Source organism: Ursus americanus, chromosome 12 (genome assembly GCF_024610735.1).
Source record: "Ursus americanus isolate L20-20 chromosome 12, mUrsAme1.1.p, whole genome shotgun sequence".
Lineage (NCBI taxonomy): Eukaryota > Metazoa > Chordata > Mammalia > Carnivora > Ursidae > Ursus > Ursus americanus.
Window position 1 is genome coordinate 55,834,052 of NC_142138.1, and position 22,301 is coordinate 55,856,352.

Below are 22,301 nucleotides of genomic sequence, written 5' to 3' on the forward strand. Positions count from 1 at the left end.
TCCCAGTAAGGGTATTTCCTGGAAGTTTTACATGCCATATAAGTAAGGCTGGGAAATGTCTTCAGCTACAGTTTCGGTACAAGGACAAAAAGAAAGACTACGTACGTAATGGGGACAACTGCTACCTTGGCTCAATCTCTCATCCATAGGTGTGGATCTTCATGGGGCAATTTGAAAATTACTCTGTCAGAGACCATTTCAAGTTGTGAACATTTCGCAAATTTTATAGGACACACTCGTTTACTCTAGATGTGCACACGGAAAGAAAACTGTGATACAGCCAGGCAGGTCTAGAGCAAATTGATGACCCTGGTGAGTCCTTGCAAGGGAGCGGTGACCGTAGGCTCTGCTCTGTTTCTCTGGAACCCGTTACAACCAATAATTTATAAGGATCAGCGAAGGCTTCCCAATAAATAAGATTGTTGTTTACTTTTAAAAATTATTACATGATGCTTTTTAAGAAGAAAACAAATACCACAAATGACATGATAGTTTATAAGTACGTGCAAAATTTATTTTGCGATAGTAAATATTTAAGGTTTAGTGTCTTATTACACTAAATAAACGTTCCATTATAAGTGTAAATATCACACTTAACAAATGTTCCATGTCTTTAAACCACCTAAAGCCATGAAAGCTAAATAATTTGTTGTCTATTTGATTTGCCTCTATATTTATGTTAAAAAACATTATAACCCGCGTCGGCCATTTAACTTAATCGTTTTTGTGACCGTTATGAGTTGTGTATTATCCCCCTTTTATCCATAAAAAACAGTGTCAGAGAGGATGAGGCCACTGTAAGAATCACACAGGTCCTCAGTAGGAGAGCCGGCAATCGCAGCGAAGTCTGCCTCCAGAGACTATGATGGCTCCTATAAGAAAGCCCAAACTCTAGACATAGTCCCCAGCGGCCATCCTGGAATTTTTAAAGCCATTATGAATCCTCACATCATGTTTATAACCAGTGAAAGAAAATGAAAGTGCGATGTGGCTCCCAGTATGGGGCCCTTGCCTCCGCCTCCCCCTCTCCTGACTCATTTAATCACTTAGGAAAACGCCTTCCCTCCCCCCCTTTTAACATATTGTGGTGACAAATTAATTTAATCAGAAAGCCCTGGCAAAGTGCAAAATCTGTTGCAAGATTGTTTTCCCTTTTCTTTTTCTTTTTTTAAAGATTTTATTTATTTATTCGACAGAGATAGAGACAGCCAGCAAGAGAGGGAACACAAGCAGGGGGAGTGGGAGAGGAAGAAGCAGGCTCCCAGCAGAGGAGCCTGATGTGGGGCTCGATCCCAGAACGCCGGGATCACGCCCTGAGCCGAAGGCAGACGCTTAACCGCTGTGCCACCCAGGCGCCCCTGTTTTCCCTTTTCTTGTACACTTTATTAATCCATGGCCAAAGAATGTGAGTTCAAGTCACAATCTGAACTGCTATCTGAAAATGAACTTGAATTTAGAACTCTATCAACTGATGCTTCATGGAATGTGATTACTCTTTTATTTTCAATTTCAGATCAATACAGTTTTTTGATGCTTATGCTATTTGATAATATGTTTTTGAAAGGCAGACTAAAGGGTGAGAAAATATTTCTTTGGTTAGGTGCTCCCAGCCTAGCTGCAGAAAAACCTTTCATTTCTACGTCTTTCTCTCTAAGTTCTGTAAAAACAGATTCTCAAATGACGAATGGTCAAATTAATTATACATGCTGTCTTGGGTTAAGGTTCTATTGTTTAAAGCTAACCTATCAGAACTATTAGCATAATAAAATTAATTGGCAGTAAATACCTTTACATATAACAAAGTCAGTCTTTTATTTACAACTTGAAATAACAATTAAGCTTCATTGTTTAGTGTTACAAAACTGTTGGCTGTTGCTGCCCTTTACTGGTTTGTCACGGTACCACAAATCACAACTCACGGTTAGTTGTCAAAGGTGTGAGGATCCCCATATGCTGTGCATTATTTCAGATGACTCATCTTCGTGAAGATCAGCCAGGGAGCCAGCTGAGATAACTCACCTTCACCTTAGGGCTCCCGGAAGCTGTGCATTACTTCCTCTGTGCTGCCCCCCACCGTGCCCCCCACCTGAAATCAGGTTCATCAGAATTTCCCACTCGTTCCTTCTGTATGACTTTCCATACCCAAGTGGTCATCTGTGTCCTCATTATGGTCAGTGAGTAGAGATTTTCACAGAAATCTAACACATGAATTATAATTAAGAGATGAGAGTGAGGCAAACATTATAAATCATGACAAATATGTAAGCACTGTAATACCACTGACAAGATTTTTCTACTGCCTCAAAACAACTTCTGAGAGCTTATCAGTGGGTAGGGGGTCTTAATTAGTGATTTTTATCTTAGAGCTGCTTTGCGGCAGCTCTGTAGCTACTGATACCATTTTCTGATTATCCTGAAGTGTTACTGTATTGTTCCTTCCTGGCCACATACATGAATGATATTTAGTTTTTCCCACAACCCCAAATTTAACAAATTTGGGAAAACTAGACTATGAGACAAGGAAGAGTTCCAATTTGCCCTTGGTTGTGATGTTGTGGCTTCTAGCCTCTGTGGTACTCAGGTTCCGAAGCTTGTCAGCATCAGACAAAGTGTTCCAGTCTCTTATTCTTCAGCATTCCTATAAAGATAGGCAACCAAACTAGAAATCCCATCCCAGTTTCCCTGGTTTGATTTCAAGATCTTAATATGGAACCAGGGACAGAGGAATAATTTATAGAGTTTGTAAACATGTGGTTACGTGACATCCTAAGTGAGAAAATGAGATTCTTTTTTTGCTAAAACAAATACTATTTCATGTGCATTCCACAACTTTCCCAGAGGTGCTCAAGATAATCAATTGAAGTTTTGAATTAAACTGCCTTTCCCGTGAAACATTTTTTCCTCTCTATTCATATCTTCGGCGAGGATGTTGTAAAAAATGTTATTTCATCACACCTACTCTCTTTTGAGGACCTCCAGGAAAAATGCAAGACTGATCTTATTAAAAAGAACAGTTATATTTTTCTATGGTATATTCAGTTTTTTTTTTTAAATCTCATAGATATGATCAATTAAATTATAAGATTTTTCTGGTTTTGTTGTTGTTATTGTTGTTGTTTTAAGTAGGAGCCCAAACTCAGAACCATGAGACCAAGACCCAAGGTAAGATCAAGAGTCCGATGCTTAACCGACTGGGCCACCCCAAGATTTTTCTGTTTCTATCGTCCACGAGTCAGCTTAAGGAAAACCTCATGTGACAGGGACATCATGATGCACATTTTAAGCCTTATTCCTTATTCCTCTGTTTCTGCTCTTCCTCGGAGGTCATATTTTATGTACTTGCATTAAGTGGCCTAAAATCCTTTCTGAAATACGGTGGTAGCACAAATTCAGAAATGGGTGAAAGAAGGAGTTTCAAAACAACTTCTCAGAAAGCTACAGAAATGAAATCTCCATATAGAAATCAATGATATTAATAAAAAATAATAATGGTCGCTGATATCAAGTGTGAAAAGGATTGTTCCCCATGTTTTATATATATACAATTAATCGTAAAGGCTCAAAATTCCTGTATTGAGGGCTGTGGGACACCTTAAAAACAGGGCAAATATGGTTAAGTCTTAAGGAATTGCAAAAACATGAATTAACGTGCTGGGCTGTAAATTTGTCAGACTTTAAAAACAAAATCCTAGATGGTTAGTCATACTGGCCTCTTCCAACAAGCCAGAGAGGCGAAGGGCCTTTGTACAGATTTCTTCCTCTTCCTGAAACATTCTCCCTCCAATTATCTGTAGCACTCATTCTCTTTCTTCCTTAAATGCTTTGCTAAATGCCTCCTCTGTGAGGTCTCTACTGACCACTCGATTTTACCCTGCAACTCACACTCAACATATCACTCTCGTATCCTGTTCTCCTTTTTTTGTTTCCATATATTTTTCTCTTTCAAAGATGGTAGGTAATTTACTTAACATGTTTGGCTTTATATCCCTTGTCCCCCAAACTAAAATATAAGGCTTATGAGTTTAATCTTTACGTGGCTCACCACTGAATCCCAAACTCCTAAAACAATGCTCATGTTACCCATTCAATACATATCTGGTTGAAGGAAAGGCATATGCATTTTGAACGTTTGAAGAAAAATGAAAATATAAGAGCTTTGTCAGATTATTTTCATGATATAATTCAAAATAAACAGTTAGCTTAAAGTTATTTTTTATGAATCAGTTCTGTTGATAATCTCACCATTGCCTTGCATATGCACTTTTTCCTTTTCTATTTCAACAACTTGCAAATTATTGTCTGCCTGGCTTCATACAGTAACTGTTCAGTTGTTCTCCCTGTTTCTAGTATCTCCCTACTCTGATTCATTATGAACATTATTTCCAGAAAAATTTACATATATATGTATATATATGTATTTATATATATTTATATATGTATTTTTATATATTTATATATATGTGTGTGTGTATATAAATATATACACACATGTATTTATATATATATTTATATATCTATATAAACAAACCCACTACATTATTATCTCCTTGTCAGGACTCTTAATTGCTGTATAACATCTCCTGGGTAAATTTCAAACTCTTCACTGGGAATCAGGGAGCATTGACCTTTGGCCCACACACTTAAATTCTAAACATATTCCCACAATTCGCTCAAATGATACCTTTCTTCCAAGTAATTTGCTGGAAATGCCTTGACTTTCCTGGCTCAGCTGCCTTTGCTCTTGCTGAGTCCCCTGCTGAAATTCTTTCCATCATTTACCCATCCAAACCCTAAAAGGTCTTTTTAAAAGAACCCTTAAAGGTCATTTAACCCTAAAAGGGTAAGAGGTCTCCCTCTATTCTACCTCTTTCCATAAAACACTTCTTGATCTTTGAAGACCAATTGTATTCACTTTAAGTCATTTTTTAAAATTTGTATTTTGGTTTTTAACCTTCACTGTGTGATATTACTATAAAAATCCTCAAATAAAATTTCAGTGCCTTAGACATAGAAATTGCAACTTATGTTTCTTTTGTATTATTTTTCAGAGAATTTGCACAGTGTTAGAAGCATAATACATGGCTGAAAAAAATCTTGTTTAATAAATAAATCAGCAAATTTATGCTGACATTAATAATGGAAGGGTTTGATACCATAATATGGGAAGTAAATAATAGTTAATATTTACAAAAAGTTGTTTTTTTAATCAAATATCACATTTGTTCTTCACAATAATCTTATACTCAGCCTTATTCCCATTTTCCAGCTGAGGAAAAAGAGGCTCAGAAAGATTAAGGCAGTTACCTAAGTCCATACAACAGTTAAGCACTGTCTCAAGGACTTAACTCTGGTTTTCAAGGATTCACCAATACCTCCTACTACGTTTCAGAATGACTTTGAATCAGATACACAGAAAATATATGCACATAGATAATGTATACACATACTTATATACAGTTTGATAAGTTTTTAATCTAAGACACTTTAAAAGTTCTGACCTTTATGGAAGCCTGATTGTAATAATTCACTAGGGCATTTTGCATACATGTATTAGTTACTGATGGTAAAGAAAGTCCAATAATCACTGACTGATTTTGAAGAAACTCAGCCATAATAAAATGTTAAAAAAAGCTTTTAACACTTCATGACTGGATCTTATGGTAGGTTTCAAACAACTGGTGTTTACACGTTGAGTAATATACTTCTAGGAGAGATTTATGGCAGCTTATAGCTAATACATATGTTCCAGAAATTGGGCCTCAGTGAGCATGGTTACAAATGAACTGTATTATGTAGCAAATGCTTGATTTCTTCCTTTATCAAAAATATGGTTTCAAAGTCCTTGGCCTTCATTCCATCTAATCTTTCAGGGAATCAGACATATATCCTCTTAATTCTAATACATATAAATTTATATAGAAATGTAAAAAAAATTACAGAAATCAAAGTTCCTATTCTATTATCCAAGAACATGAAGGATGCATTTATTTTTGTCTCAGCTTTCATTTAAATTAATCCCAACCTCAAAGCAAGACTCAAAATGCAAAAGCTGGAAGAAACCTTAGGCTAGTGATCTTCGAAATGTAATATTCTTAAATAAGAATCACCTACGGAGGAGGTGCTGATTCAGGAACCTGCTTTATAGCAAGCCCCACGGCTATTGGAAGGCAGGAAGTCCATGAACCCCGTTTTTATAACTACTCCCTCAGATTCATCTAAATCAACTTCCTCATTTTACAGGTTAGGTGGTTAAGGCCCAGAGAAGTGAAGTGACTTATGCCAATTCACACAGCAAGAAAGTATCTTAACAAGGTTTTGGTCTCTTGGCTCCTAGTCCAATGCTACTCCTACTGTATCTCAATGGATTTTCTAGAAAAAAAATTCATTTGGAGGATCCATACATATAATCTTTTTTTTTTTTTTTAAGATTTTATTTATTTATTTGACAAAGAGAGAGACAGCCAGTGAGAGGCGGAACACAGTCAGGGGGAGTGGGAGAGGAAGAAGCAGGCTCCCAGTGGAGGAGCGTGATGCGGGGCTCGATCCCAGAACTCTGGGATCACACCCTGAGCTGAAGGCAGACACTTAACGACTGAACCACCCAGGCGCCCCCATACATATAATCGTTTTAAGCTAAACTCATATTTAGGTCAGTCTCAGATTTTCTATGACTTAAGTCTGGGTTCTGTTTCTCAAGGCCTAAATAAAGTATGGGCATTCAGCTCTCCTTGTCTATCAATCAATTCTTAATATGAGGATAATTGCACATCTTAACAGTGATATGTACACCATGATATACAGTAACTGACAGTCTAGCCCTCTTCCTTCACTGCAAACTCAGCCTTCAGACTACTAGTGGGTGCAAATATCATTTCAGAGAAGTGGCTGAGGAGAGGGGTAGTTTTCCTAAGTCTCATTTTACATAGATATCAAGAGAACTAGGACTTATAAATGCAGAAGGCAGTTGGGAATATGTGGGGAGGGCAGGTAAAAAAAGAAAACTAGATTATTCATTTTTTCCTCCTCATCAATACATCTCCTGACTTTCTAATTATAAATAGTAAAAAGATTGATTAACTGTCCCATCTTCACCAAAAAAGAAAAGAAAATATGAATTCCGCTGTGATTTAGAGAAGTACTAGTTCATGTAAACAGCAATTTGTTGCTCTTCCCTTCCATTATGCATAATGATTTCTTGAATTTTAGCATCTTTTTCTAGCTTGTTTTAGTTTCTTCCCTTTCTTTTGAAAATAGTTATTCTCCCACAGGAGTTTGAAACACACTGATTGAAGATTGCAAAAATGTAAACCATGGTGGAATGTTTGGGGGCTGGTTCTTTCATCTACGGCTTAATTGGTATCTATAAGTACTAATTACTCAACTCTCCGTTACTCATGTGTGGCTTATCCCTGGTTAAATGGTTGAACCTTGGGTTTCCTGGTCACCAGTCTGCTCTGCAGCCTCGTTCTCCAACTGTCAGTGCTTACTCAGGGAAATCCAACTAATTTTAATACCAGTCTCAGCGCAAAACCTCATTAGGAAAGTACATCTCTTGCCAAAAGAAGGCATATAATATACTTCAAAAGCGAATATAGAAGTTTTAAAAATTATTTTCTGTTTTAGATTACTCTCTTCTCTTCACAGAGATTACTGAGAGCTGAATGGGCAGTGCTTGGTTCTATTAGGTTGAGACATAAAGTTGCCATTTCTGAGGTCAGTCATGGTAAATTATTGGCATGTTCATATGTCTCAATCTTAATAACATAGGATACTTCCTTTCATTTGCTTTTCTCTTTTGTTCTCAATTCTTGTTACAGGTAAGCACTCACCTCAAAGGCTATCTGTATGGGGCTATGAATTTCAATCATACCAAACTACCAACAAAATATGCCCTATTGAATTAGGGCTCCTGGCTTTGCAACCCCCGAGCCCCCCCCCCCCCCCCCGTTCCTGGTCAGAAGGGTTTTTGTTCCTTTGTTTGCTGGGTGAACACTGCTTATCTTTTGAGGTGTATTATAGGTCATTTACCACTTCATCTACCCAACTTTTCCTAGGCTTCTCCAAGGAGAATCATACACTGTTTCCTTTGGGGTTTAGCTGCTCCCTGTTTCAATCTCAGCTCCTACAACATTACATTGGTTGTTTACAAATTTGTTTTCTCTTGTAGATTGTAAACTGACAGAGACTGCCTTCTTTATGTTATAATTTCTTTTTTTAAAAAAGATTTTATTTCCTTATTTGATACAGAGAGAGCACGTGTGCACAAACAGGCGCGCTGGCGCCAAGGGGGAGGGGCAGAAGGGAGAAGCAGACTTCCCACTGGGCAGGGAGCCTGATACCCAGCTCCAACCCAGGACCCGGAGATCATGACCTCAGCCAAAGGAAGATGCTTAATGGCCTGAGCCACCCAGGCGCCCCTCAACTTACTATTTCTAATGTAGTCCCTAGCACATGGGAGGTGTTAAATTCATGTTTGAGAATAAGGAAAAAGGGAGGAAGAGGGGAACAAGAAATAATTTCTATGATATCACAGAAATCTTACAATTGTGTTATTTTCTATGGGATTTCACAGTGTGGAAAACTGATAATTGAGTTCCTTCCTGGCTCATTGGAGTAAGAAGGGAATTCACAACGCCTCTGATTTCATTCGTCTACATTACAAATTGAGGCAGAATTTAAGAGAATTAGTCATTTTCTGTGGGAGCAGGAGCTTCTTGCCAAAGGAGATGACAGCCCACTGGGAAGTAAAGGCCACTTGGCACAAATCCATCTTACTCACTGGAAGCCAACACCAGCTTATATCCACTTCCTCCATACAGCCTAGAAGCTAAAGGATGGGAGCCATAGATAGAGCTGATAAAAACAGCAGTCCAGGTAATCATTTCAACAGTAAACCTCGATGAAACCCAGAAGCAGAGAGTCAAGAAAAGCAGGGAGAAAACTCTGGATAGAGTATAACTCAAACCAATGGCACCCTGCGATCTTAGATTTCTCTTCTGTCTCTATTATTTTTCCATTCTTGGAATTTCTTTCATCATGGCTATTTTCACTACGGTCTCATAGAATTTTGGCTCCGCCATTACTTCATTCTACCCCACATGGCTATGATAGTACAAGAACTTCTTGCAGAGGCTGCTAAAGCAGAGTCAACACTCTATTATAATTTGGGCCAATGGCCTGATAGAGATCACGGAAGCCATCAACTGAGTTGCGTGCATCTTTGTCCCATCTTGGGTACAAAAAGAGTCTCCGGATTTGACCATTACATTTCCCTTAAACACTCTCTAGGATAACATTAACAATGTACATTACAGTTAGCCCAACTCTCTTTTCCCAACATGATAGCGTACACTCCGACTTGAGAGCTGTGCATTGCCTCCAGCACCTAATACAGTTCATGGCAGGCGGTGTGGGTTCCATCAATAATTATTGAATTGGAGTGAAGAACCATTGGGATGGAATTGATGGAAAGATCTCTAAATTAGGCAAAGGGTGTTACTCAATCTTCCTCCATGTATTTTCCTTCTCAGTTGGAAAAGGATGCTGATTTTGTTGTTGAAGAATAATTGAAAATATGAAAATTACATTTAAAGAAATCTACATAGCTGTTGATTTGGGAGATGAATTTTTCCAGCCAACACACTAGATTAACGGCAAGGTCTCCTTTTTTCAATAAATAAGTTTGCGATCTTAGATAGACAAACTAAGCCCAACAAAATATAAGTTTGTAGACACTGAGTTTGTTCAGACTGTAGCATCATCCAACCTGCTAGTGGGGTGCCTCTTTTTGTAGTCTCAGAAAAAAGACAAACTGTTAAACAAATATTGACTATGTGTTCTGAGTCTCGAAAACACTGAAATAGTTCTTTAGAAAAGCTCAGGGTGTCCTGATTTTGACAGATTTTACTGGTTGGATAAAAACATCTAATGTCACATGCTTTGAAAGCATAAAAATTAAGAAGTGATTTCTGTTGATTTCTTAAGGGTGAGATAACATAAACCAAAATAAGAAAACAATTCTCCCTCAAACATTGCTAGGGGCATGAAGTTGAAATAGAAAAAAGACAGAAAATATCTGACTAAAAAAGGTCATCATTTAGGTTAGAATGCTTTCTCCTAAAAAACTACCCGAATCTACATTTTGTTAAATTTTTTATCTTATTTTAACCAAGCAGTTTGTCCTATTATTTCCAAACTATTTTACACAGTGCCATATATTAGAAAGTACATGGATGCCAAAGGTCATGTTCCCTGCATCAGTCATTAACTATCAATAGCTTATGCCATCTGCTATTCTTCACATTCTAGAATCAGTAGCACAGTAAATATGTGCATTTTCTTCTATTAAACAGTACGTCCTTTGGTCTACCATCAGTCCTCAGAAACACTAAATGAGATTGCCGATATATCTATGTTGGGCATGCTTGATACTGGATACTTTGGGCTTGTAAATTTAAAGTTTGAAGATAAGTGTGCTTGGAACACCTACAACAGCAGGAAAATGCCAATACAGCCTAGTGATAGAGGCCAGACCAGATGGTTAGGGCTTGTGAGAGGTTTAAATGTCAAAATATCTAAGCATTAAAAAATCCTGTTAGGTATGGAACTTCAAAACCTGTCAAAACTACACTGCTAATGGCTCTGTAATAAAACATGTCCCAGAGCACAGAGTGGAGGCAAGAAAGAGCTAAAGGTTTTACAACCACTAGGAAGGATGTTTCTCCTGGGACACAAGCAGCAGTTATAAAAAGCATCTATCATATAGTATACAATTGGCCAAACAGAACTTGTCCCTGATTTGGATATTTCAGACATGGAAGCCTTAATTTAATATAGTGGGAGTTAGTTCTTGTTACCAAGGAGGCTATAACTGAACCCTGGAAATGGGCAAAAATTATTCACACCTGCAATGATCACTAATCTCATAGCTACTTTATGTTAAGTGCTTTACAGTATTTCTAAGAAGACACATATCTTTTTGGACCAGATATATTGCAAATATGCCACCACTACTGGTTTAGCATATTGACATTACAAGTATTTGAACAGCCTTGCCAAATCTCTAAAATGAAGGTTTTTAAGCATCTAATAATCTAGGAAAATGAACAATAGTTAGACACCGAACAGGATTACAAATAAATGAAAATCTAAGTTGAAGAAGAATGAGGAATGCATGGAAACCTGCCAGAGATCTGAAGCTGGGGAACTAAAAGATCAAACAATTCTTTTCTAAAAGGAAAGTGAGAAAAAAGTAGAGTCGAAAGGTTAAATAAAAACAGAAAAATCGTTCTTTCCAAAGAAAGTTAAATATATATATAGGTGGAGAAAGCAAAGGATGATAGGAAAAGTAAGCATGCCCTAACTTACTTTCTCTGATGCCAAGAAAATATCTAAAGTAAATTTCTGATCGCTATGTATTAAACAAATGTGCAAAGATACATTCAGGAAACCTGGTTTAATATATAAATTTAGGGCTTCTCTACTTGAGGGAGTATATCAGATCCACCCAAAGTGACTTTTTGAGATAAGGTTCTCCCCCCCCCCCCCAGCGCCACTGGAGGAGGGGTCACGATCTGGAGAGGAAGGGATTTTAATGCTGAAAAGTCTCCTCTGGGGGATTCTGATTTCCTGGTCAAAGTTTAGATCCACGTGTTTATTGGCAATTACGGAGTCTGTGAAAAGATCAGAGCAGATATTTGGGGGGGGGGGAATCACTTCTGGAAGACTCTCTCCCTCCTGGAGTGGGAGAAGCTACTTCACTGGAAAGGGTCTCCCTTCACCTATCAGACTTGTTTGGGACTCATGTCTGCCTCATGGTCAAAGGAACCCTGGCAGTGAGGAAGGGTCTTAGTAAAGGAAGAGGGGAAGGAGGTCAGTTCCAGGACTTTGACAGCTGGAAGGGAACATTTCTCCAGGGAGGGAGCCAATATCACAAAGATCTTGATATATCCCAGGAGGGAATTTCTTAATCTCTGCATAGATACTTCTTTACTTTTTCCCAGAAAAGGACCTAAAAAGATCAGACAAACCTGAGTATGAAAATTCGGAAGGGTATTTCTTGGTTTGAGCCAAAAAGAACAAGAGGAAGAGGTAAGACTGGGAGCCCTTTGTATTCAGTGTTTAAAATGGGGGAGGGGTGCCAATGAGAAGTTGAGAGGACCACCCTGGGTGTTGTTTCTTAAGTCCTCCTGGCTCCCCTGAAGGTTCTAGGCTCTGAAAACCCATGAGGGAAGGTTAAGTGGTGAGTGGCATCTCCATATAATCAGCCCTGGAGGAGCACAGACAGGGACTGAATGAACACTGTCTAAGCATGACTTGAGAGAGTTTCACCCTTTAGGTAATTCTTTTTGCAATGTCAGTGCTTAAGCAACGAGGTGGGGGGGGGGGGTGCAGAGAAAAGCAAGGAAATCACAAACTGCACTGGATAAAGTCAGGGGAAGGAGGATACACTGGGATCTCTCTCCGTGTTGGGGGGTCTAGAGGCTGGATGCCTGGAATCCCTGACTCCTTCCTGGAGGCTTGGGAACCAAAGAGGGTATGGTTATAGGCTCCGTTCAACAACCTTCTCCCCCAAACACCCTTCTGACACCACCCCCCATTCCCAGCCATTGCTGGGACCCCTCTGCTCTTACTCTGTACTTTCATTGTGGGGTGTGTAGTTGGTGACTAAATGTTCACAATTGCCCATTTTTTACCCTCTGCTTTGCCTTAACTAAACTTGAGCCAGGCTTCTCTCCTCCCCACCCAACCCTGAATGTTAGCTTGCCTGAAAATCTGAGCAAGCACTAAAATGCAGAACATGTTTCCTTGTCAGCTTGTTCCCCAAATCCGTGGACCACAGAGACGCATTTCTTGTCAAACCCCGCAGGTCAGTCATGCCTTCCCTCTACTTCCTCTCATCTGCCCAACTTTCCCTTACTGCGTATTCCCCTTACCATATAAACGCTTTTTCGTTTGGCTTGAAATGCTTACAGATTTCTGAGATCAGAGCTCTCTGTGTTGCAATAGTCTTTCTGCCTAATTAAAGTCTCTCCCTATCTAAGTCTGGATTTTTTTTTTTTTTTTTGACGTTAGTGTGTAGCTAAGAGAGATTTCAGGTAAGTCTGAGCCCCTCACTGGTGGGGAATGAAGTCTTGGGGGCGGGGGCATTTGTGTTTTCCTTAGGAAAAGCAAGGAGAAATGACATGCACGGCTCTTTTTTGAACTTCAACTTTCCAAAGGAGAATGGATTTCTAAATGAGGAGGTTCAAGGCTTGCGCTCTAGGGGCCGCTGGCAGGTCCAGGGAATTGTTGGTTGAAAATCACCGTTAGGATCACTGCTGGGGGCGAGGGGTGTGTTTAGGCACGGTTTGGGGGAGGAGAGCAAGGAGTGAGGGATGGGACGGGCGGGGGCACGAGTGGATGGTACGTGAAGAGTTACTGGAAACGGCGCTTCCGTGGGCGAGCTGGGGGTGGGGAGGTGAAAGGTGGTCTCAGAGCCTCAGCGCGGGGAGGTCGTGGAGCGGTGGCACCGGCGGCCGGAGCAGTAGCAGCAGCAGCGGCGAGCGGGACGGAGTTAGGACCGCTCGGAGCGCCCAGGTCTCGAGGTAGTATAAGGTTTGCAATCCTTCCACTTGCTGGCAGTTGCAGAAGAAGATCTGCTTTTAAGTGAAACGTTCATGCCACCCCTCTGAGGGCTGCGGCTTCCCCGGGCTCGCTTCTTTCTCTCTCCCTCCTCCGGCCTTCGCGCTCACTCTTTAATTTGCACGCGCCCCTAAGTTTGCCGAGAGCTCGCTGCCCGCTCGGAGCCAGTCCGGCCAGGCGCCGCGCGCGGGGGCGGGGAGCCCGTGAACCGCAATCCAGAAGCATCGTGGGCCATGTATATTTCATCAAATGGACTTTGGGTGCGTCGCGTCTCACAGCCATCAACGCTATGTGCAGTGACATTTCTGACTTGAGTGGAGGAATGCGCGAAGGAAGCCCGGGCGAAATTGTTACTAGAGGATCTTCTTGGCGCCAAGGCTAATTGTCCTGATTTATGTCCCTTCTGACTAAGCTCAACGTCTTCATCTGAAATAAAATGAAAGCTGTGCCAAGCGAGGTAGAACCGCCCGGCCGCTGGTTCTGATCCCCGGGAACCAGGAAATCGTCCTGCAGCTTAAAAAAAAAAAAAATTTAAAAGAGAGAGAGAGAGAAATAGAAATAGAAAAAGAAAAAAAAATCCCCAGTAAAAGTTTAAGGCGAGAAGTGGCAGAGGCAGTGGCGCGAGGAGGCGCGGAGGAGAGCCGGCAAGCGGGGGACTGGGCTGGCAAGACCTCCCGAAGGCTGCGATTTCATTATTAATATCACTATATTTTTGGAGGGAGAGGCACCTTTCTCATCCTCTCTTCCTCTCCGCCCACCCCTGTTCCCTCCCCCTCATCTACCTGTCAAAGTCACTGATCTTTTGCATTTCGGAAAAGGACGTCAACGGGAAGGAATTCCCCCTCTCGGCGAGGGCTCCGAGAGGGGGCGACGCGCAGGAGGCACCCCCTCAGGGGCCCGCGACGAAGGTAATTAAGCGGCGGGGAGTGGCGGGCCGGCGCGGGGCTCCGGGTCCGCAGAGTCCTCTCCCACCGCGGGCCGGGCGCGAGCGGGACCCCGGGGTTGCGGCGGCGGCGGCGGCGGCTCGGGTCCACACCCCACCCCTCCCGTTCCTCCCGCGCCCGGGAGGACGCTCGGCGGGAGCTGCCGCCGCCCGCCTGTGCGCGGCTCGCGGGCACCGCTGCTGCGGCCGCCGCCCGAGGCGCACCCGGCTGGGCAGGGCCACCGCCCCGCGCCGTCGGTCGGCTCCCGGCCGGCGCAAGGGCAAACGGGCCATACGGTAAGTGCAGCCGGCGTCCCCTCCTCCGGCGACCCGTGAGTCTCGTGTTTGCCCCTCTCCCCCGGGCTCCCTCCCTCGTCCCTCCCTCCGCCCCCCTCCCCCCCTGCGATCCACAGGCGGGAGGGAGGCTCCGGGTGGGCGAGGAACTTTGTGAAGCGCCTTGAGGAGGCAGCGCGCGGAGCCGCGGCGCGCACACAACCCGCACACTCTCACACCCACACAGGAGTCTTCCTGGGTGTGCGCCCCGAGCGGGTTACGTGTGTGTGTGTGTGTGTGTGTGTGTGTGTGTGTTGCATCGGGAGCCTGGGCGCTGAGTCGGTGCCTCGGTGGACGGGCTGACAGGCACCCGGCGCGCTCTCCCTCTCACACACACACACACCTGGCCACACACCACGCACGGGAGGGTTCTTTTTTTCCCTTTTGCCAATTGTCTTTGCTTTGGGAAAAAAACTTGCCCTCTTGCCGGCCCTGTGGAGCTGGTGGCCACACTGAGAGCTTTTGAAGTCCCCTTCTTTTAATCTCCGTTATTGGTGCGAGATTAAAGCATTACTATCCCATGATGTGCAGCTGGGGAGAAGGGAGAATTGAAAGAGGACCAGACTTGGTGTAGGAATGCTGTTTGGAATGTTTTCTCAGATTCGTTACTGGCATTACTTTAATCGGTTGATGGATTCAGCTAGGGACATCGAATGCCTGTCCTCTATGGATCTGTGGATATCTATATATAATACAAATAATTCCGAATATTATTGGGCCCAAAATAACCAATTAAGTGATTCATACCCGGGACAAGTTAGATAAAAAAAGAAACTGCGCCCTCTGCTGTTTATTCTAGTAACCTCACCCGGGGACCTCCACCCCCCACCTCCCACCCTATCCACTTAGGAGGTTGTCATCTTGCAGGGCTTGCCGGAAAATTCCTAGCGGGGATTTTAAAGCAACTTTATTTGGAAAAGTCGGAGGTTGCGTTCCCATCATCGCATCAGGTATAGATTTCCAGAGAGTAGAGGCTTTTGTTACCTAACTCCTCTTCCATTCTTCTCTGTACTTGGAATGGTAATGGAGCCACTCGTTATGATAACAGTTTGTCAGTCTTTGGAATGGAAAATTCTGAGTAAGATTCAGAATTCCACTAAACATATGGTGTATCTGGCAGTAGATTTGCTCTAGAAATAAGGCCCTGTTTTATGACTGAAAATACTAAAAGTTGTCTTACAGAAACGGGGGGGGGGATTAACCAGAAAGATCCTCCAACAAAATCATTTATTCAAATTTACTTAATGGTTCAGCTCCTTAGAAAAAGTTTCCCAGAAATTCTCTTTTTCAGAGAAGGGGCAAGGTTTTTGTGGTTTGTCTAGCCCTTGAGAGCATCTCTAACCTGTGGGGAATTAGCCACCTCAGATTTCATGAAGTATTTTGTGTCGCTTTGAGTGTCTTACCCACCCACCTCCCTTTCTCTCTGGCAAAGGGAAGGCAGCTCAATAGCTGTCCAAGATTCTTTTGGAAGATAAGCAACTTTCAGTTTTTCATTAAGACAAAATTTGGATATTTGCATGTGGATCGGGATACAAAGAAAAAAATACATCAAGTGTTTTGCACTTCATGTTGTTCCAGCTTGCATATGTAAAGGATATATTTTCTTTTCTCTTCTGGATGCCATGAAATGACATCTATTTCACATGAGGGCATGAGGGCATTTAGAATTCCATATAGAGCTATTAATGTGGTTACACTTCCTATTGTGAAATTTAAGACTGTCTTAAAATTTTATGACAACAGTTTATTGTATTTGCACACAAAGCTTTTTTTTTTTTTTCTATTGAGATATTTGTTTTGTCAGCTTTCACGGGGCATGTGTGTTGAAGTGATTCAGGTTAGCTTTTTCAGGACAATGCTAATGTATTTTGCAGTTTCCTTTTGTTGTATTTGCAATTGGTGCAAGTACTTGTCTGCTTCCATTACTCTTCTGAAAAAAATCAGGTAATATGTCAAAAAAATTAAATGATTACATATTTAGTTGATATGTTTTCTAAGTGTTGTAAAGATTTGGAGAGTTTTAGAGTTACAAGAGCATCAAGTCACTTGGAAAGAAAATTTCATGTAACTTAGAAAGTCAGTTATTATGTTAACCAAAAAAGTGCGCACACATGCACGTGTCATATTATAGGTCAGTAAGAGATGTAGCATACTTTAAAATAGAATTTTATCTTCACAATCCAGAGAGTTTTTTTTCAAAACTTCAGGTGGGTGTAGATTTTCTTAAATGTGTGTTTGAAACCTTGGATGTCTGAACTTCCCTATGCAAGAAGGAAAGATTTGTTGTTCTATGGTAATGAAATACCAGATTTCTTCTAGGCTTAACTGATTCTGAAATAATTTTATGTATTATCCCATCCCTAAACATCCTGCCAAGTATATGTTATCTGATTTCTCTAATCATTCCTCTCTCAGTGAAAACCGAGGTCTTTCAAATACTAAGGTGTGCTTTTAGTTTTATTAAGAATCTCATGATAGGCAGTTGCTCATAATTCCCAATGAAGGATGAGTAAAACGTGCCAGTGATGTTTCAGTACATGTTAAATTCCTTATATTTTGAGAGACAGTTAACAAAAGGGTAGAAGCAAATGTTTCAACATTAAAGATGACTAAAAAATCCTTTCTTCACAACAATAAATAAATGCAAAGAGCATTCAGTATATCTTAAATATCTCGTCTAGTCAATCTCATTACAACAGTGTTGGAATCTGCTAATCTTGGTAGGTTATAGAAGTGGGTATATCTTTATCTCTTTATGCTTTAAACTCAATGAAATGTGATTGTAGTCAGTGTTCTTTTTGTTCCTTCCCATTCAGAAACATGCATATTTATAAAATTCTTAATGTTTATGAGGAATGAGTCAATAGTTATCTATTTCAGGTGCCCCTGAAGAGCTGAGTATTTATGGAATAAATAGCCTACTACTACCACCCCCACCTCCTAGTGAGATTATATGATAAAATGAATGAGCTAGAGTTAACAGATTTACTGTCAATATTTTCCTCTCAGTTGATGAATTTGGCAATTTTTTTTTAGAATGTAATTGTCTATAATTTTGACCATTACTACTCCTATGTACTATTTTGGGAGGCTTCTTTTCTGATGAGAGAAAGGGCCTGTGAAATACCCTCTCCAAAGTTATTCCCAGGTGGAAGGGAATTAGCTCCAGAATCCTGGAAACAGGTGTCCTGTGGATGCAAAGCTATGTTATAGCCCCTTTTAGTCCAGATCAATAACATCTATCAACTTGAGGACATGACATAATTTTATATTTTCACATTGGCTCTGCAAATTTATATACCAGTGAGAGTCTGTGGAGTTCTCATAGCATATTAATGGGTATTTTTATCAAAGAGGACTTCTCAGCACTTTAGTGCATAGGTAGAGATGATGGCATTATTTGAAAACAGTGAGTTCCCAGAGCAAAGAACAGGAGCTGGGGCTGCCCAGAGCTCTTCTGAAGCTGCCCACATTTAGGTGATACGGACACCTGAGACGAATTCAAAGCCCCCATTACTTGGCAATTAGTTCAGTTAAGGGCCAAGAAGGGGTTGGTTTTATATATTAAATCCCCAAATATGTCATCGACTGTCCTTCTCATCATCCGTTTGCCTAGCTATTTGCTGTGATGACCTAGCTTTTAAGAAGCTGTTGATGATTTTAACCTGGTTGAAAGCATAGCCACATGGGAACCGGCACCATTAGGCAATAGAGGTTAGGGGGTAAATAATATTCTATTTTCGTATCATTTTATTTTCTTCAAAATCTCCATAATTATACTTCAGTAGCAAATTCCCAATTTTGACAGAGGCCTCTTTTCCACTGTGTGTCATGGAAATTCATTGATTTAATTTCTTCTTAATTTTAAATTAAGAGGATTTTCTTTGAAGTGTATCTGGCACTGAAAAAAGTAAGGAGACCCAATGTGAAGAATACATTCTGGAATACATGCTACAAATACAAAAATTAGAATGAAATTAAGCAATTATGTTAAAGAACAGCTTAGTGACCCTGTGCTCCTGATCTGTAATATGCCGTGGTCAATATCTTTTTCTGTGTCAATGGGAGCTCATTACATGTAAATTGTGCAGACTAACTGAGCCATGCCATATTAGTGCTTGCCAAAGCTTGACATTTTTAATACATTAATAATATGTCTGTAATGTAATGGAAAACTATTAATCACAACTGGTTATGTGCCAGAAATTTAAGCTATAATTGGCTGCTTCTTGTCAAGAATGTCTGTCGCACAGTCCTGCAACTGCCTAATATTCAAATGTCTTGCACTCCTCTGCATTTTTCCTTGTCAGTTCTCTAAATTCGATCAATGGTGTAGTCCATAATTCTGTGTAATGACCATCATTATAATTCTGCTGTCCTTTAATGAGAATTCGTTATATTGGGATTGCTGTTGTGTCAAGAAATAGTAACAGGTTCACATACATTTCCTTAGTGTCCAAATTTTTCATGTACATCCATCTGGCCATCCTTCCTTTTGTGGTTGTGTAAGGCAAAGTGTGGATAAAGACAGAGGTCAAAGAATAAACGGATTAGGGGATAACATTTACTGGTTAAAAAAAAGTGAAGGTTAATCTCAGGGAGCATTCAAATATAGACTTAAGGTCACATTTTAAAAACAATATTAAAAACGAATTCATAATTTTCACTCAGTTCAAACTCAGACCAGTCCATTCCCGGTCTTCAAGATTATATTGTTCTTGATAAAGAAGTTGCTATGTATTTGAACCTAAGAATTGAAGTTAATAATTTCTAGTCTAGTAGATTTTACACTTCTTCTGTTATAACGCCCAGCTCTCCCACACCCCATGAAAGTGTTTGCTTTTGGTATAATGCAGTAGTAAACACAGTTGAAAGATGCATCTAGAAAATGTGCATTTGTATTATTTTAACACCTTTCACATTATTAATTGTCAAATTGATGGATGTTTCTGAAAATTACCACTGAGTCTGAAAAAGCAGAAGGTTGTGGTAGCCACAACACATGCTTCTCTGTGATTTCTTTGCTTTTAGCTTAAGATATCAAAATGTGCCCAACACATCTATATGTTATAAGGAGAAGGCAGATTCAAATCTGCAGTTTATACATGTTTAGACAAACTGCTAATTATTGCTTCATAGGAACTCAAATATTCAACACTTTTCCTAATAGAAAATATCACAAATTGCAGCTGTATGATAACATTTTATGAATTGAATATAATGAAAATTGCACTTGCATCCATAAAGCAATTATTATAAATTACTTTGCTATGGAAACACTATTCAACCATCCGTTGGCATTTCATAGTCTCTGTGGCTGAGTTCATTTTAAGATGGTGCATTATTTAAATATATTGAATTCCTTTTATAAGTTTGTTTGAAGATAGCAAACTTCCCAATTTAAACCGCCTAACGTGAATTAAAGGGTCTATAATGGTATTTTCTAAACTATAGGCTTTTTTGTCCTTTTTCAGTTGTTTACAAAACAGTTACTGGGACTCTGACAATATGAACCAACTAATTGTGCAGATATCTCTTTTTTTACACCTGGATTCCAAATATTATTGTTTGGTTAGACTTGGACAGTGATTTCTAAAGAGAAAAGTTGCCAGTTCACCTCACCAATGACTAACACCCATACTTGTGGAGGCTGCATTATCAGTTAACCCAAAGTACTGTTAAACAGTAATTTTTATTTTCTCTTAGAATTAGTGCCATATTATTCTGCTTCATGGCCTGTTAACTCACCCTCAGCTATTTTTATGTGTGCATTTTAAATTGTGCGTTTTACTACAGAGCTTTTAGTTTTAAAGCAGCATATAATATTCGCCTTTGGGACAAATTCTCTTCTTCTGTTACAGAAAGTAAGTGCAAATGCAGATGTAACGGCTATAAAAAGACGTAAGAAAATAGAAGATTCTTGCGAAAAGAAAATTTGCTCCTTTGGTTTTATTTTTGAGTTTTTTTTTTTTTTTCAGAGAGCCAAGTTATCTTTATCACTAAATGCAACTAAACAAAAGAGGCTAAATTCTTCCAATATAATGAGCAAATCCAAGGGGACAGCCTTGTGCCAACAATGCCGGTTTTCACTCCAGCTAACAAAAGCTAAGAAATGTACAAGGAATTTAGAGATTTTTAGGGTCTCTTTGCCAATAGACAAAAGGCATACAAGTAGTTGTCACTTTCGTGTCATTGTTATAAAAGCATTCATTTCCCCCATTGTTCTCCTGGAAGATTTTCCAGCACTGCAATCCATGAGAAATGTTTAAATCTAGCTGCTTGCTCTCAGTTTTGTCAAGATGGAAATATAATTTTGGAAGCGTGCACCTGAAACATGCACATCTGTCTTTGTTATGGAAGAGTTAAACCCTTCATATCAAAATTCTCCCCAACGTGAATGATTTCTGTGGTTTGCTCATTCTAGCAAAGCAGCGGAGTAAAGGTTATCCATATTATACCAATTTGCTTTATATTGCATCAAACCTCCCAAATGTCAACATATCATACAGTGTGTAATGCATTGATTCTGGGGCAATAACTCTTACTCTTATTGTTTCTTAAAGGGTGTTGGTGCCAGAAGGAAAGAATGATTGATGAGAAACAGACACCCGGCTATAGACACTCATCCCTTTGCTTCAGATACTGATATACTCATGCGTCTGATTGTCCCTCGGGAGCCGGCAGCACACTGAGGATCACCCAGGGTTAGCGGATGTACAACAGGAGAGCCATCACTTTGCTAAATCATTCTTTGCCACTGGACATCTTTTACAAAAACCAAACCCGACCAGAGTCTAATAGATATGTTCTAGGACAACGAAAAAGCTGCAAGTTGTTGTCAACGCCTAACACACAAGTATGTTAGGCTTCCACCAAAGTCCTCAATATACCTGAACACGCACAATATTGACCCTTCACTTTTAGATTTGGAATCTACATTGAGGTTTCATCCTCTTTTTTTTTTTTTAATATACAGACCTACCTACATATAGACATATATGTATATGTAAAATAGACATAGCTCACAGATAACCAAACCCTGCTTTATTACCGCGAAGATTGCCAAGAATTTAGAGATGTATTTGTCAAGATTCCTGTCAATTCATGCCCTTTGGGTTACAGTGTCCTCAGTGATGCAGCCCTACCCTTTGGTATGGGGACATTATGACGTGTGTAAGACTCAGATTTACACAGAAGAAGGGAAAGTTTGGGATTACATGGCCTGTCAGCCGGAATCCACGGACATGACCAAATATCTCAAAGTAAAACTGGATCCTCCGGACATTACCTGTGGAGACCCTCCTGAGACGTTCTGTGCAATGGTGAGGCAACTCTTTTGAATATAATATTTCATATTAAGTGGGAACGTGTCCTATATGTGGTGAGGGTAAAGACTCGACTCATGTAACGAGCTGAATCTGTG

At 40.3% G+C, this 22,301-nt stretch overlaps 1 protein-coding gene and 1 pseudogene across 2 annotated transcripts in view; one reads left to right on the forward strand and one right to left on the reverse strand.

Moving 5' to 3' along the window:
* Positions 1 to 13,448: 13,448 nt before the first annotated feature.
* NTNG1 (netrin G1) overlaps positions 13,449 to 22,301 on the forward strand; it is a 311,481-nt gene continuing 302,628 nt past the window's right edge. The window contains exons 1-2 of one of the 2 annotated variants that reach the window (XM_045801633.2): positions 13,449 to 14,531; positions 21,442 to 22,200. In XM_045801633.2, coding sequence (XP_045657589.1) covers positions 21,955 to 22,200 — 246 coding nt within the window. In that variant the 5' untranslated portion in view covers positions 13,449 to 14,531; positions 21,442 to 21,954. The remainder of the gene's footprint in view (positions 14,532 to 21,441; positions 22,201 to 22,301) is intronic. The other variant, XM_045801632.2, reaches the window with a different exon arrangement.
* Positions 14,446 to 15,097, reverse strand: LOC148109195 (uncharacterized; annotated as a pseudogene).